Source organism: Triturus cristatus, chromosome 12 (assembly GCF_964204655.1).
Source record: "Triturus cristatus chromosome 12, aTriCri1.1, whole genome shotgun sequence".
Classification (NCBI taxonomy): Eukaryota; Metazoa; Chordata; class Amphibia; order Caudata; family Salamandridae; genus Triturus; species Triturus cristatus.
Window position 1 is genome coordinate 771,045,979 of NC_140595.1, and position 18,256 is coordinate 771,064,234.

At 43.3% G+C, this 18,256-nt stretch overlaps 1 protein-coding gene across 7 annotated transcripts in view; it reads right to left on the reverse strand.

Annotated features, from left to right (window-relative positions):
• The window catches only part of CHD3 (chromodomain helicase DNA binding protein 3), a 1,560,957-nt gene that overhangs the window by 992,998 nt on the left and 549,703 nt on the right, over positions 1 to 18,256 (reverse strand). For all 7 annotated transcript variants that reach the window (XM_085639027.1, XM_085639025.1, XM_085639026.1 and 4 more), the window contains exon 10: positions 3,042 to 3,245. In XM_085639027.1, the coding sequence (XP_085495153.1) occupies positions 3,042 to 3,245 (204 nt within the window). The remainder of the gene's footprint in view (positions 1 to 3,041; positions 3,246 to 18,256) is intronic.

The window sequence follows — 18,256 nt, forward strand, 5'->3', positions numbered from 1 at the left end:
GGCACCTACCCTAGTTTGTTGCTTTCTGAAGACTGACCTGGGACTGGGGACCTGAAGAGCACCCATGGACTTGGCTATGTCGGGCCCTTCTTTTTTTTCTCGAGCATCTAGTCCAACCGAGGGCTGAGCAGTTCCTTGCTGAGTAGGGACTGTCTAATATGTGCTGATGCACCACTGGTCTAAATCCTGATACCCTAAGCCAGGCGTGTCTGCTAAGGACTGATACTAATGGTCCTCACTGCTGTTTCTGCTGTGTTGAGGGCACACCTCATATTAGTGTTGCTAGTTGTGTTGATGCCAGAAACCTATTTGTGTCCACTTTTCCAGTGGATCTCTGGTAGGTGCTTTCCCAGCATCTCCCAGTGGTATCTATTGTATCTGCAAAGGAGGGCTATCATATTCGCAATACGCGAATGTGTGCCTGGCCAGGTGCAACCCGCAAGCCTATCATGTCAATCTTTTTTGATTCCTTGTCACGTAAGGGTGTCTCCCATGGTCTGTGCAGAGGCCCTCCTATGGGAAGTATGAACTATCGGGGAGTCTGGAACTACCTGTTCCCTAAATATGTATTGGTTCACCTGGAGCAGAAGTGTGTTTTTTTTCTATGTGTGGGGTTACCCCCTAAGCCTTTACCGGGGCTCTAAAATGCTCATTGGCACCTCCTTAAACATGGTTAATTAGTGTACTGTGCATTTGGTTTTGAACATGGTCTCAACTAGCTAATTATCCTCATATGCCACCATATGTAGATTTATGTAGTGATGCTGTGTTGTCCTATGAAATATTGCACGGTATGCTGATGTGTCATCTGGTAGGGATGGTCTGAGACTGTATGGCACAAAGACAGAGTCATCCTGCGGGTCCACCACATAATTCTTCCATGGCCTAAATGGTCCCTTGTACGGGTTCTGGGGATAATAAAGACTGTCTGTGTCTGAATCTGAATTCTGTTGTTTACATGGAGGCAAATGTGGTGGTGAAGGAGGGGGGGTGTGAATGATAGTGGTGGGAATCCTGTAGGATAAGTGGTGGAGTCTAGAACCTTTATAGGCATAGGGGAGCAGAACCTGCAGCTCCTCCTTAAAAGAGAGGCATCTATTTTTTGGTATGCAACTGAGTCCTGCCCATGGTCCAGGTGGATGAAGATCTTTTTTTTTTCATCCAGAACATTTGCCAGATTTTCAAAGATGATACCTTCCGGCATGTCTGATATAGGTGTTAAGACTGGTTTCAGAGTCAGCCTCAGTGGCATTTGCTGAGCAGGCCTTTTTGACTGCAGCAGCTTCGGCTCCAAAAGAGATTTTTTAGCAGCTTCTTGCCTGTGCTGGGGTGATTTGTTGTGGATTGTGGCTTTTTGATGCCAGAGGCATACGCAGTGTGGAGAGCGCCGGTGCCTTTCAGTGGAGCATCAAGAGCGCCAATGCAACCTCTCAAGTACGAGGCACCCCAGCTATGCTGTTTCTGGCCCGTCTCCAGGTTCAAAGCTCGACTCCAACGGGGGCAGTGCTCTGTCTCAGCCATTGACCTTTTGAGGGCTTGAGAATGAACTTGAGGCACAATTTATAAATGCAGCATTAATTTTGTCTAGGATGAGGGTGACGTGATGAACCTCTGGTTCAAAAAACTTGATCTCCTCCTCGATGTCAGAGCCATCGGAGAAGCTTGCCTCTGGAGCTTGCCAGGGCGGGATGCCGGGGGACCAGCCTCTTCCTTCTGGGTGCCAGGAATGTCTTCAGTGTCAAAATGTGGGGCATTTCCTACAACACTTACCGCAACATGTTGTGGTATGCCCACCTTCTCTCCCTATGATACTGGAGAGTCTTCTTACAGCAGAAGGCAAGACAGGCATTGCAGGATGACCCAACATTATCTTGGGGAGGCAGAGTTTGCAGATATTGTGGTGGTTAGGCTAAGGATATTTTTCAAATTACACGTAGGATAAAACTAAATGGAATGCATTCCATAAAGTTGTCCCAGGTGTATTCTTAATAGTGCCATGGTAGAGTCCAGAGGAAATGAAGCTCAAGGCTAAAATGCGTCGAGGTGCCCCAGGGGTTGGTTGCATATTCTGAAGATCCATTGGTGCGAATGGAAGAGTCCCTTGATGCAATAAGTTGTTTTCCAACACAGCACTGAGAAGGGAGCTAGCTGCTGGACCGGGAGCTGACCTGACACACTCAGAGACCCAGAGCGTCCAAATGCGTAGACTTCGCAGCAGTGATAAACACTGTCTGACCCTGACTTTCCAGACATAAACATATCAGGATATAGTGTGATGCCCCTTCAAATGCAGAGCCTGCACCACTGTCAGGTACTCCATACTGTGTGGAAAAGCAGGACAAGTTAATTGTCCCTGGTGGGACCAATTTTAGTGTATGATTCACAAGCAATGTGTTGATATCTAGGGGAACCCACAGCAATCATGTGAGAGGTCCTTCAAAATAAAAGAGCAGGCTGCGCATATGCAGAGCCAGCACACTGTATCCTGATTAAAAGCAGAGTACTAATCCGGGACTCCATCACATATGACAAGTGGGAGAAATCTGAGCTGTGGTGACCTCTCGAGGAATAGGAATGCCCAGCAGATTCACCGCAAGTGCTGAAGTTCAGGCAGTTTCAAAAGAGATGAAGGTGTATTAAATAGACACTCCTTTTGGTGTCTAGATCAATTGAAACACTGTTTATTGCTGTTTTAAAGATACAGAAGGGTCCCAAGTCTGATGGCAGGGAATGATTCAAGCCTATGCAAATACAATACTAGACAATGTTCTCTGTACAGCATCAGAAGCTGCTGCACAATTATAGGTTCTCTGAAATAAGCAGTACTTAATTGAAGCTGTATTTTGCACTACATAAAATACCTTCAAAATACAAATTAAATACCATAAGCTAAGCCGTTCAGTTTCTCAAACAAAAAAACAACAACTTTCATTTCGGCTAAATACTCAGATACAAAACATTAATATCTTACAAACATTGAATAACAACATGTTGTTGGATAGTGTCAATGCTGGTCAAAAAAGTCTGTGATCTAGCCATACCTGCAGTTCTTTAATCCAGGAGCAGTGCCAGTAGGACAGGCCAGCCCATTTGACAAAGAATTCACGTTCCGAACGGCCTTGGAGCTTTTTGTTGACTGGCTCCTCTGGGCTTTCTTCCTCCATTTTAGGTCCAGCAACTGGGGATGGCGGTTCCCCCCATTGCCAGTGTAGGATCTTCTGCACTCGCCCCTTTAGGTGTGGACACTGCAGACCCAAGAGATAAAATAAATTAATTCTATATAAATAGGATAAACAGGAGGTGAGATGTACACCTCATCCTTAACTGTCTATTACTCACTTGGAGCAAAACGAACAAGCAAATTAAGCAAAGTAGAACTTAACCTGTTATAGAGGAAAACAATAGAGGAATACTAACATCTCAAGCTGAATCTCTAAAAAATCATAGTTAATCAGTTGTGGAATTTTCAAGAGGTGAGACTGAATAGGACCAATGGAAATGATACATAATACATAAATAATGTGCCTGAAAAAAACTAATTATTTAAGAAGTCATGAAGGTGTTGTTGAAAGCAAGGATATTTGGTATTATTGATCTCAAGGTAGTTTAAACATGAGGATAAGACACAGTGCAAAGAAGGAAGGGTTATTCCAGAAATAAATTTCAACCGGGAGGGAAACAATTTTAGAATACATGTAATACCAAATCGGGTTCCATTATGTTTCTAAAAAATCGAATTGAAAGGGATACACATTGAAAAGCATATGGTGTACCTAATGTACTCTACCCAGCCCTATTTTAAAAGTAAAAGGAAAAAAAACTGGGGGAAACAGGCATGTGATGTCACTCAACTAAATGTCACTCGAAGTCTGTAATGCCTTCCAATGTCAGTTCCCATCTCAGTTTATTTTCACAACAAACTTGAGGAAGAGTTTTTTCTCACGCAAATAGGAAGTTGGATCCCTCATGCCCCGCCGGCATGTCAGTAGAATTTGTGGATATGGACGGAGTTAGAAACAGGGTTTCTGGCTGTCAGAGTATGCACCCTGTACAAGAAGGAACCATCACTCTCGTCAGGGTAGGCTTGATACACACTAAAAGATAACCTGTGCTCACCCTCAGGTAGCTTGGCACAGAGCTGTCAGGCTTATCTAAAGAGGCAATGTGTAAAGTATTTGTGCAACACACAAACTCAGTAACACAATGAAAACACCACAAAAAGACTCCACACAGGTTTAGAAAAAGTGATTGTTATATTCTGAATGAAACAAGACCGCAGCAACAAAATTCCAATAAGTACAAGTCGAGATATGAATTTTAAAAGAATAAGTGTAAAAATAGCACTTAGGAGAAATAGCGCTTGAGGGGTTACTTGAGGTTGTGCTGGACCAAGGTAAAGTTAACAGTCAGGCTGACCACAATGGAGCACAGGCCAGGAACAAGAGCCACACTGGCCCGGTGAACAGAGTACCTTGATATTGGTCGCAATAGAAAGATCCGAGGTGCAGAAGAGCGATGCATCGATGTCATGCCAACAGTTGAGGTGATACGTCAATTTTCTTCACATGGTGGTGGCGATGCATAAGGGTCCATTGAGCAAAGAGCTAGTTCTGAGTGCGATGGCACCAAAGACAATGTGCCGGGTTCATCCACGCTGGAGGGGCATTGAGTCAATCTTCTCCACATAGTGGTGGCAATGCACTGGTTCAAAAGCTGTGGTTACGGACATGATGCGGTGGTTCCGAGTGCGATGCCCCGGGTTCTACTCCCACAACAGGGTCAATGCACCGGTTCTGCTACGCACAGACTGGAGCTGCATCAATTTCTATGATGCAAGTATCTGGGTTCACTTCCAGTGAGCAAGGCACAGGAGCAGGAGTAGAGAATTTTGATATCCCTGAGTCTCAAGCAATAGGAGGCAAGCCAACAAGCCCTTGGAGATCTCTTCAGAACCAAGGCACAGTTCAGCTCTCCCTCAGCAGGGTCAGAGAGCAGCAGAACAGCAGAAAGGCAAGCCTTCCAGGTCAGGAGTCCAGCGGAATATCAGTCCTTTGTGCAGCACACCAGTTCTTCTGTCAAAGTCCAGTGGTAGGTGAAGAAGTGTCTTGTCGTGGTAGGGTCCAAGACCCAGATACTTATACCCAGTTCTGCCTTTGAGTGGGGGTTACTTTGAAGAAGGGTCTTTGAAGTGCAACAAGGTCCTTTCTTCTCAGCCCTGGCTCCAGACTATCAGTGGGGGTAATCAGCCCTTTGTGTGGAAACAGGACACTGCCCATTCAGGTATAAATTTTAGTCCCCCCCTCTCTTCTTACCCAGGAATATCTATCAGAATGCAGATGAGTTACCTGTCACACCTACCCTTATGTGTTTGTGTATGTCTAGAGGAATGCACAAAGTGTAACTCTCATCCACTGTAGGAAGCTGGCTCTGTATATACTATACCAAAGTAAGGTATAGTGTGCACAGACTCGAGTGGATCTACAGAGGCTTTACAGAGGTTAAAGTAGATAATACCTTACTCTCTTTTGTGGTAGCGTGGATGAGCAGTTAAGCTTATCAGGAGGCTGTGTTGAGCATTTGTTGTACACACTCAGTCAAGAAATGATTACACACACTCTAAGACTGAATCCAGGACCAATTGTTTTGTATTAAAAAAATATTACTTTGTTTTTTTGTATTTTAGAACTAAGACGAACTCAGTTGTAGTTAAGTAACAGTTTTAAAAATTAGTAATACTTTACAAATACAGTAGGTATTGTGTTGTAAGGCGCAGAAAATACTTCACAGGAGTATTAGAAATACTTTGGTAATATCAATCAAGCAGTAGCAACCTTAGCAAATGTAAGAAACAGACATTTAGTGAAATAGGTTGAAATGCAATGCAACCCTATGGGAGGAAAACAGTTATGCACATTAGCAGGTAAGTACGCAACTTATAATCCCAGTCTTTGGGGGTTTGGACCAACACAGGGAAAGGTTCAGGTCAAGGTAGGGACTGCACCACCAGTGGCACTGGAGCGACTGGGTACAAAGGTCACTGAGCCCAATGTTAGCCAATGTAGACTGGGGGCCCCCACATGAGGTCCTGGTTGCAGGTAAGTACCCACTGTTTCAGGGCACAGGCCCTAGGTAAAAGGCAAGGACAGGGGGGTCACAAGGCAGCACCAAACATATACCACCAGCGTCACAGGGGAGGCCGGGTAAAGGGTACAAATCGGCGCCGGGAGCCCAATGCCAGTGAATGGGGATCTTGGTTGCACAAAAAGGCTGCAGACTTAGACCAGGAGGCTGGACGAAGGTGACCACCGGCTGGACAGGTACGTTGAGATATCAGTGAAGGCCTGGGCACCCTCGGCTGGGCTCTCCAAAGTCGGGGGCTGAGGATGCAGAGGTGCCTTTCGGTATCTGATTTTGTTTAACAGAGCCGATCGTGGGCAGGAGCATCCTTCGTGAAGAGGCTGCAGGCGTCTTCATGGAGTCCAGGAGAGGTCAGCCACCGATGGAGCTGAGGTCAGGATTGCTGGGGAGACTTCACTGAACAGGTGAGCCTCTCACACTCAGGCCATGGACACTGGGTGTAGAATGGGCAGGAGACACAGATCCAGCTGGATTCAGAGTCTTTGTAGTTGGTTTGTTCTGGACAGGGCCACTGTCCTCTGGAGATCTGGTCTTTGTCGAAGATTGACAGTCTTCCTTGAGTTTCTGGAAGTCGCTGGCCACAGGACCGGCTGTTTAAACTGGAGACAGGCCGTTAGGGATGGGGCCAAGTCAGTAGTCATCTTCAGGCTTTGCTGCACGGCGTCTTCTTCATCCTTCTTATTCGTAGGTTGCTGGAATCTGAGGATAAAGGTTAAGGGGTGCCCTTAAATGCTGAATTTAGGGCCGTTGCAGGTAATGGCAGATAGTAGCCAATGGGCTACTTACCATTTTGGGGGACTACACCCTTTCTATGCCCCCTTCCTTTGGGGAGAGGCTATCCCCTTCCATGATTGGCTAAAATCCTTCCAACCAACATGGAGGATTTTCTAAAGAGGGGGCCAGTCCAGCTCTGGACACCTTAGGGGTGGTCCTGGCTGAGAGGAGACACACCTCTCCAGATTACTAATTTTCCCGCAGACCTTGCCGCCAAAAGTGGGGCTTGGTCAGGGAGGCAGGCATCTCCACTAGCTGGAGAGGCACTGGCTAGCACATCAAAGGGTAGGAAGCCTTTGAAGCTTGCCGCCCTGACTGCTGTTCCTGTTTGGGGGTAGGTGAAAAGCACTTCCACCCAAGCAGGCTTTGTTCCTGACCCACGACAGTAGGAGGGCTCCCACCTCAGAGAGTCAGAAACATGTCTGTGTGTTGCAGGCTGGTGTAGTCCAGTTAGCTACACACTAGATAGTTGGTTGTTTTCCCAGGGTCATCTCTAAGATGCTCTCTGAGTGCATTTTACAATAAATCCAACACTGGCATCAGAATGAGTTTATTGTGCTGAGAGGTTTGATATCAAACTTCTCAGCATTCAGTAAAGCCATCATGGAGCTGTGGAGTTCGCAATGACAAACTCCCGGCCCATGTAATCAATATGGCTTCACTGCACTTACAATTTCTATGAATGAACTTAGACACTGTAAGATCATATTGTTCATGCAGCTATGCCCTTACCTGTGGTATAGTGCATCCTGCCTTTGGGCTGTGAAGCCTGTTAGAGGGGTGACGTACCTATGCCACAGGCAGTGTTGGTAGGCATGGTGCAGAGGAATATGCCCCATTTCTACTTTTAAGTCTTATCCACACCAAAACACACAGTTTGCAATGACAGTGTGTATGTGTTAGGTGAGGGGTCTCTGAGGGTAGCACAATACATGCTGCAGCCCTTAGAAACTCTCTCAGGTCACAAGGCCCTTGGTACCAGTGGTACCCTCTACAAGGAACTTATATGTGGGGCAGAGTTGTGCCAATTGTGTAAACAAAGGTAAGATTTTGGGAAAGAACACAGGCGCTGGGAACCTGATTGGCAATTTAGTCAACGTGCATCAGATATCAGGCAAAAAGTGGGGGGTACCCATGCAAAAAAGGGGCACTTTCCTACATCACCCCAGACGTGTACTGGAGGTATCCTGCAGGGAAACAGAGCAGTAGGAGCAGAGAACTGCACACTTTATAAAACTGGTATTTCTAAAATAGTAACGTTAACACCTAACATATACAGCATGATACAGCTACTCCTTTATGATCAGGAATTACAGCTCAAAAGTATATTAAGGAATTCCCAGTGTTAGCCTATGAGAGGAGTAGGTCTCAGAGTAGTGAAAAACAAATTTAGCTGTTTGTCACTACCAGGGCATACAAAACTTTAAAAAATCATGTCCTACATTTTACTTACACAGTACCCTGCCTTATGGGCTACCTAGGGCCTACCTTATAGGTAACCTATGTGTAATTAAAGGGGAGTTTAAAGCTTGCCCAAGGGTTTTAAATGCCAAGTCGAAGTGGCAGTAAACTGCACACACAGGTCCTGCAATGGCAGGCCTGGGCAGATTTGAAAGGCTGTTTGTAAGGCTGGCACAATCAGTTCTGGAGGCCTGCTAATAGCATCTAATTTGCAGGCCCTGGGTACACGGTATACCACTTTACAATGGACTTAAAAGTAAACTAAATACGCCAGTTGTCTATTTACCAATGTTACCATGTTTAGAGGAGGAGCATTTGTACTTTGGCAATGGTCAGCAGTAGTAGTTCTCAGAATCCTAAGGCCAACAAAAAGAATGAGCAAAAGGAGAAGGAAAGCAGGCAAGAAGTTTGGGGGAAGACAACCCTAAGGATGACCGGTCTAATACTGGGAGTTCGGGGCTGGCAGTATAGCATCTTGCTCAAAAGAGCTGGCAAGTCGTGCAGCTGAACTGGGCTCCTGGGGGCACCTCAGTGTAGCTCTCCTGTGGCAGCAAAGGGTAGAGGAATAAGCAAAGCAGGTGAAGGGCAGCTGGTGGTGTCCACTTACCAACGGGAGTCTAGCCCTGCTTCATCTAGGCCAGGAATTCTCATCCCTGGTCTGTTGGTGAGACACCAGTGGGAAACATAGATCGCTATGGCAGCTCAAATCCCAAAACGCTGCAGTGAGGCCCTCAACTTAAAAGTGCAGCAGCAGGGATGATGGCAGTCCATTTGTGTAGCAGATTGCAGATAAGGAAAAGAGAGACGGAAGAAAAAGAAGGACTTCTTCAGACCTCAAAATACTCAGCAAGGGTCAGCACTACTTGAGCGATGAAGGAGGTCATTTGGATCAAGCGGGCTGGACCAAGAGAGAAGCAAAACTTGATATGATCCATCAATGCCCTACATGCTGACATGAACTGCTAAAAGAGTAAAACAGAAGCTAAAATGAGGACTGTCATAGAGAAAATGGAAGGGGCTCACTCACAGAGTCCTATAGGTGGAATAGTAATCTACAACTTCATTAGTAGGAGCGCAGTCCACTAACACATCGAAGGTTGCCCTACAAGACAGAGGATTTTGGCAGAAATATGTGGTGGTAAGCCTTGTGAGGCAGGATAGTAGACATGAACTGCTGGATAATCTGAGAAGAGGGGGGTAAGCTCAGGGTGCTGGGTATCCCTCAAGGTGCTGGGTATCCCTCAGGGTGCTGGGTGTCCTTAGATTCACTGAGGCAGACTCGCTCCTAAAAGCAATGTCAAGAATGTGCTGGAATTTGTGAGATCCAATGACATACCTGTAGAAATGCATAAACCCTACAGAGTCCCATCCAAACTCTGTTAAGAGGATGACTATTTGTAGTCATTGCCATGATGTTGGTCCTTGACTACACAGAAGAGTGTCACTACTGGGAGCTGCTACAAAGGCAAAAGCTTTCTCTTATTGCCACAGCTGTGTCTGGAGACTCTAAGCCGTGAGCAAGACTTAAAAGAAGTCAAAAAGGAATTAAATCTGAGAGACATTGAAGCAATGGTGGACATCTTAGTCCAAAAAATGTGTCACACAAAACAAAATATAAATGGCATTTTCATATGTGCAGATAAGCGGGTCCTTGTTGAAGGAAGCAGGTGAGGATAGAGGAGTCACACCTCCCTAGCTTCGATACGCTAGAATTCACGGCGAGAGATACGGCGAGGCGGTGGACGGCATCGCCGTGTTCTGCCGAAACTACATTTCCCCTGATCCTCGTGGCCTGGGTCATGCACGCACTGGAATGACGTGCATACCCGGAAGCCACATAAGCTGGGCGGAGGCGCTGGAGCAGTGCTTCATATTCTAAGGATGTCCGATGTAGGAGCCGGAGTTCTAAATCCTGCAGAGGGGTTTTTGGTCGGGTGTATCAATGCTACAAGGGCGGTAAGGGTGACGCTGTCACCGTTCTTGAGGGCGCATATCTCTGATGCTGAGATACCATTCCCTGTGAGGCTTGTTGGGGGGGGGGGGGGGGAATTTCACGATGTCTACACCCAGGTGGGGGGGTGCCAAAATTGATTTACCAACGTTCTAGTGGATTCCATGTGCCTTAACATCAGTTACAACAACCATTAGACTTTTGCTACGTGACATTGCGTGGTGTAACCACGGACCTATGGGGGCTGTGATTTAACAGTTGCTAATGATAAAGCAGGAGCTGTGATCCCATTATATATTTACGTTCTAAAGACTTGATGATTTCAGTTAAACCTTTTTGTGGTTCTTTGTTTCTTTTTCTTAGCAGGGGATAGTGGTGTGTGTGTATCAAGTACCCAGCCCCCCCTGTGATGCAAGTTTTCTTCAACATTGTGGTAGGTAAAGAGCGCGCATGATTGTGTGTGAGAAACTCTACACAGGGTACGTGTTCCTACGTATTGAAAGTGTTTCTTTTTATGTTTAGAGAGCCTTCAACTGAGAAGGGCTTATGCACAAGAATATTCACACAACGCCAAGTTATTTTTCTTTACAGGTAGTTATTTCACTAAGTATATGTATAAGAGATTGTTGGAGCGATAAGAGATTGGAGTTGGACTATTTCCTCATTGTGGTTTTTTGTGTTGTAGGTCTCCCTCACTGCTGTCCCCATCCTTTCCTTCCCTTGCTTAATCACTCCAACCCTCTGCGCTGTGATAGCATTCAGAGAGTGGGGCGACTGGACCCATTTGAGCAACGTGCCGATCCTGGGAGTTTGGAATAAAAACATTGACAAGAGGGTGATGTTGTGTCTAATTAGTTGGGCTTTTGATTTTTGGCAGGTGGATTTGTGCCTTGGAAGCAGGGTAAAATTTCACAACTTGATAAAACAATTGCTTGTTTGAGGGGTGAGAGATTAGAATATTTTCTTAGTCCAGTGCTGAGATGATCCTTTTCCCTTAGTCTCTCTCTATTTCCTTCCTTCCTCTTCTAGGCTCTGTGTACTGGTTAGGCGAGTTTATATTTCAGGTAACAAATTGTAAATAATTTTGTTTGGGAGGTTTGTTGCTTCACTTGTTTGCTATTTGAGCGAAGGGAAGGCACTTGTTTACTATGATAATAAGGTTTATGTGAATGCCTATTTTGGCAACCTGGCAAATGAAATCATACATCCTTGCTTCTCCCTTTGCTATGACTGATTAAAATGAAAGAAAAGGTCCTTGTGTAGAAGAGGAAGTGGGATGACAACTTGCAAACCAATGAAGATACTTATGAAGGAGAACTAAGAATACAAATAAATATGAATTAGGGAAGTACGGTATAATTACTTTTCCATTCTTTCGTGGAACACTGCAGGATATGAGCGACAATCGAAAAAAACTGGAAATAAAATGTCTAGTTTATACAAGAACAATGTGTAATTTGTCTTCAGGAGACCTGGTAATTTGTAAATCTAACAATTTCAAATTATACTACACATGAAATTAAAGCAAAAACTAATGCTTTTGGAAGGCCGAGGGGAGGATTGACAATATCAGTAAGTAATAAACTCTGTATAGCAAGTGAAAAAATAAAAACATGCTCTGCTCGGAATATATATTGCCAGTCCTTCTAACAAACCAAATTGCCACAAATCTGTTAATTATAAACATATATTTTCCACCTCAACTGGTGAAAACCAAGCACAGATACTGGACAACACTTGAGAAATTGGAACAAATAATGGTTGTATACGGTCACTTTTTTGTCATTGTGACAGGGTACTTTAATCTAACTCTATTGTCATCGGCAAACAAACTAGCAAGTATTGAGGAACCGGATTTGAGGAACAATATCCCTCATCCAAAAATCTATTCACAAAAAAAAACCAAAAGCACATATAATCTTATGGTAAACTCAGGATATAGAGTGCTAAATGGAAGATTAGCAGAAAACCAACCAGCTGCATCAACTTTCTGAGGGTATATGGGGTCTACTACCATAGATTACACATTTGTGCATTATTCATATTTCCACTTGTGTAAAATCTATGCTATCATACAAAGACCCGAGAGTGATCATGATCCTCAAAGGCTAGTTATCAAAGTTAAACTTGACCAGTGGAAGACCCATGTAAGTGCTAATAATGATAGAATGATTGCTGTTAACAGTAAAAAGCGTATTTGGAACAACATGTTGAAAGACAAGGCGTCTAACTTAGATGGAGCCCTGACATCATGTATTAGAAAAGATTTTACACTGTTGGAAGTAGGGGATGACTGTATGACTACCTGGTAATCCATACTAAAGAACATACTAGTGATCCTGGTGACCAAATCACAGACATCAAGAATATATACAGCAATCTTACCCAATACTCAGCAATTAATTGAATCAAAGAGCGTATACCACCAGATGGTGTGACATACACTAAAACTTCCAATGTTTAAGGATCGTGATCTGAGGTTGCAAGGCTTAAAGAGGGGATTTAAGAACAGAAACATACAAATAAAGTGGAACAGTGAGGACCATGCCTATCCAAAATTATATTATGCTATGTAGTCTCGGAACGAACAAGCGGATTGGTCCCTGGTGGGATATGGAACAACTTCATATAAGCAGCCAAATGATCTATTTATCTCAAGTGATAAGTGGGAAACGTATATTAAAGCTCTGCATTGATCAGCTATCAACTGTTACTATACACCGCCAAAAGTTGTTGGAATATTTCCGGATATAACGAAGAAAGAAATATCTGAACTAATAAAAGATTCACACTCATCCAATGCAGATGGACCAAATAGTATCCCTATACATCTGGTCAAGTTAAATAAAACCTTTTGGAGCTCATTGTTAGAACGTCTGTTTTCACAGGTAATCGAGTTAATGAAAATTCCATCTTCCTAGAAAGGAGCGATTGTGCATCCAATATATAGGTGAGGTCCAAAATCGGACCCAACCAGCTATAGATTAATAGCATTACTAGCTTTTGAAGCAAAACTGTTTGCTAAACATCTCCAAAATAAACTAAGGCTCTGGGCAGAGGAAAAATGATTAGTTTCAACAACACAAACAGTATTTTGTTCCGGATGTTTAACAATTGATAGAATCACAACATTGGCTCTACTTGAAAAAAAGCATGTATGCAGAAAACAACATTATATGCCTGTTTTGTGAATTACTCCACAGCATTCTATATGGTTAATCGGCAAAGACTGTGGAACAAGCTTATAGCAGGGGAAATCGACCCGAACCTTTTGAATTTTATTATTGAACTGCATTCCGAAACATGGCGACAGGTAAAGCTAACAATTAACAATATGCTATCACCTAAATTGTGCACTGAAAACGGCCTTAGGTAAGGTTGTGTCATCGCTCCGTTATTATTCTCCCTCTACATTGCGGGTATGGATATGCCATTAAAGTCTGACCACGGTATTCCTCCAAAGTTAGGAGGCACATAAATAACATATCTGCATAAGCGGATGATCTAGTGATCTTGTCGCAGACGTCAAAAGGACTCCAGCATCAACTAAATCAATTGCACATTTATAATAAAGAGAATGGACTAATAGCCAACATGTCCAAAAAAAACTAAAATTGTAACCTTTGGACAGCAAACAAAGGCTAAAGGTTGGCATTAGGAGAAACATTGATCGAAGTAGTTAACCAGTACGAATACCTTGGAGTGATTTTCGATAATAAATTATCCTGGTCAAACCACCTGGCCAGTAGAAAATCGAAATCAACAGTGATTACCAAATCGGTTTTAAGATTCATAAATATGTTTGGAGGAAAAGCGATTAGCCCATCACTCAAGCATTACATATGAAACCGGTCCATATTTATTGTATATATCCCTAGTAATAAGCAACAAGGTCTTCTTCAGTTTTGAAAAGAATTTCATGAAAAGCGTACACACTTTATTGTATTTACGGCTGTCAACTCCTCACTGTATTATGAGATTGAAGCTTGGTTTAAAGTCCTTGGGCTCACTGCACTACAAGAGTACTGTGAATTATATTGTTGAATGGGTCAAGGCCGATCCATCTTCACTTAAACATCTAATATTTGAAGGGCTGCGGAGACCTATATATAGAGCTACAGAATTGCATACTATATTGACGAGACTGGGATCCTATGACTTGCCCGACCTACAGGCGCAGGGGCAAATGAACTGTTCCATCCGAAAAAATCTTCTTCGCAACACATTTACTACCAAGCAGTGGGCCTCAGATCAGTTACAAGCTGTAAAATCCAATCAGACAGATTTAGCAATTGACACTTATACTGCACAGAGCCAAGAATATTTAGATCTAAACCTACCTGGCAATGTAAAAAGAACATTTCTAAGATTCAGACTGCTTTACATTCCGGTGTGAGAGTTTGAAGGGAAATGGAACCAAGCTCTTAAAGGCAGGCCAACCTGTCTTCTCTGTGGAACTACATTTGAATCTCTTATACTCATTATATGTATCTGCCCCAAACTGTTGTCTATACGGAAGATATATTTACGCGCCCTGTTTAAAAAGGCTAAAATAAGATCAACAAGGGATGCAGTTAGATACTGTTTTAGGTTGAGAGAAGGCAGTGCAATAATAGTGATGCTAACATTTTTAGGACAGGCCTATTAAGCCTTTTCTGCATAACTGTCTGTATACAAGGGGAAAAAACAAGTTTTATTCAAGAGAGCACTGGACCTTCATTTAAGGACTAAGGACCAGCTGCACAAATTCAATGAATTGTATGCACTTTTGCACATCGGGCACATTAGCACTTTAGTATATTAATGAAAGTAATAGACTGAACTAAAAAAAAAGGATCATTAATGCAGCGGCAGATGGTTGAACAATATATGTAAATTACTGTACAAGTTGAAATTCAAACAGCATTTAATACTAGGAGGTGTATGTACTGAATCAGTTTGCTGGAAGCTAGATGCATTTACCTTGCACATTTGGCACATTAGCACTTTATTATTATAGGGTAATAGACTGAACTAAAGATGATGGTAATGCAGTGCTAGAGGGTCGAATATTTGCCCCTGAACTTCACCTCGCGGTCTGCAGTGGCAGTGTAGTCTGTGAGCCTCAATGTAGTAACCATGCAAAACGTACCAACAGGAATGTTTTTGTGAAAAGAAACAGTAGACCCTTTAAACCTTACTTGTAGACCTGGTGGTCTGCATTGTTGTAATCTTCACAGATAGTCATCAACATTCGAATAATTCCCTGCAGAGCGAGGTGGCCCCACAACACTTTAAACCTAGATGTCCATATATAAATAGAAAGGGTGAGGAGTCAAGCATGTTAATATACTGCGGGAGACCCTCCAAAAGCCTATAACAGGCAAGAGTTTCCAAATTTAGACTGCATAGTACCAAAAAATGTTTAATTACAGCACTTTAGTATATAAACAGCTGCCTACATTTCTAGTAATAAGGAAAGGGGCAGCTTGATAGACTGTTACTATAAGAGTTGAAAAGGGCCTCTTTTCTTGTAAGGCCCCAGAAGCTTCTGTAACCCATGATGCTTTGTACTGGCAGTTACCTCTCAGGCTTTTTAATGAGATAGTTGGGACTAGGAATGAATAGCAGTATTTTTCAGGGTGCCCAACAAGTGAAGTGGAAGAGGATAAAAGGTCACCTTCAATTAAAGATTCCTATGAGGCAGAACCAGGATTACTCGTAAATAGTTGTGCTGCACCATTAGATCTTCAATTACAGTCATAAATGTCAGAATAGAGTAGCAAGCAAAACAACATCATGGCCCTTATGGCTCTTGAGCTTAGAGAACAATGAGAAACCCTACATCTAGTGTTAATCAAAAGGGTATTTAGAGCAGCTTGACCATATTAGAGTCCGCTTTATTATCAGAATTAAAGCAATGAACGTATGGACTAACTTTCATACGGACGTTTTACATGTCAGTAAAAAAATAATATTTCTGTTCTTGAGTGGCCAGACCTTGGCAAATGTAACCATAGTTCATAACAAGTTGAACAGCTTTGTGTAGGTACTTGTTTTTATCTAGGCAGAAACTAAGAACCATTCTAACATCTAAAGAGTGTAAGGAATGCTCTTCTGGACTGGATGGGTGAAGAAAGAACACTACCAAAGTGATGATTTGGATAGTGTGGAATTCTGGCACGAATGGAAGGCCAGCTTCTCATTACCACCATTTTTGCGTGACATGCTGTGTAAGCTTCCACTGTTGAGTGGGCTTGAATTTCACTAACTCTAAGAGCTAAAGGGAAGGTTATAATATCATTTTACTAGAAACATGTTGCAGTGAAGCCCTTGAATAGTTTCAAATAGTGACCCATTAACTTCGATAAGAACAAATAGAGCTCCCAAAGGGAAGCTGGTGTTCGTATGGTAGGACAGACTTTGCAAGCCTTCTAAATCTTTAATTAATGGTATACTGAAGAACAAGTTACTTATCTTCGGTGACACTCTCTCTAGTGGATACTCTATCTAACCGTAGACTCCTCATCTCTAACATATCCCCAAGTGCCAGACTGATTTGGCAAATTCTTAAGCAATGTTCCTGTGTGCCGATAGGTTGCACCGTGTGGTTCTGCAGTGACTCGATACTGGCCTGGAAAGAAAGACCAGAGCCGCATATAAGCACCAATGCGTATGACAATGTAAGTTTCTTGTACCTTTCTTCTTCTGCTTCCTTAGAGGCAGAGCATAGAACAAATTGACAGAGCCAGGGAAATCATTCATAATTTGGGACCTTTTTAGCTGGTAAAGAAGCATTTCCAGAGAATTGGGAGGAGGGAAGGCACTGTGGAATATGCTGTGAAATAGTGTATCCACCAGAAAGTGCATTACCAAAGGTAAGTAACTTGTCCTTCTATTGGATACTTTTAACTGCAGATTACCCACCACAATAAGTACCTGGAGTGCCTGGGGAGTGGCATCATGCCAAAAGTCCTACAGAATAGAGCAGATGAAGTGATTGTCCAATTTACCTGACTGTCAGGAAAGTTGTGTTTCATGGATGTAAGCACTTGGCGAGTAAGTTACTTACCTTCGGTGACGCCTTATCTGGTAGAGACACGATCTAGCTGCAGATTCCTTACCTTAGAATCCTCCCCAGGGGGCAAACTGGTTCCGGACATTTTTTCAGCAGTACCTATGCATGTCCATAGAGGGCCTCGAGCAAGTCCGTAGTCACGTCATCTCCCGAATGTGACATCAACAGAGTCCATATAAGCCCTTCCCTGACGCACTGACATCAGTTTCCTCCCAGACTATTTTCACGCCAACAACACGGAGCCACACAGGGGAGAAGTTTCTGGAAACTGTGTGGCAAAAAGAGAACGATCTTGTATCAACAAGAACAGATTGAAAGAACTGTAGTAGTATGTAAAGAGGGGATCTTGGAGACAACAGGGCCCTCAGTTTGCAAAGTGGGAAGGATGGGTGGGTTGATAAGGAATCTGCAGCAAGATACTTTCTCTACCAGATAAGGCGTTACTGAAGGAAAGTAACTTGTTCATCTGATAGAGACATCTAGCCACAGATTCCTTATCTTAGAATCAGATACCCAAACAATACCATCCTTGGAGGAGGGCTGCGAACTGACCTCACAAAAGATCCCCAAATAGGAGAAAACGGTCCAAACGATAGAAAGGGTCCAGATTATCTAAAAGATTATAGGTTAAACAAAGATACTCACGAAAGGACTGATCTCCAAGAAGGACTATGGGAAGCCCGTAGGGAGTAGAAAGCTATAAGACCATGAGAAACACGGTATCGAACCAGTAAAAGAGGCAATCTCAAAAAGGGATGCAACCTAAGATTGGTGAATGCAAAGGGACCAAGGACAATGGTCCATAGAATCCAGGCTCAAAACCAGCTGGAAAGAGCATCCACAGCGTGCTTAGCCGTAGCAACATGCAAAGAATA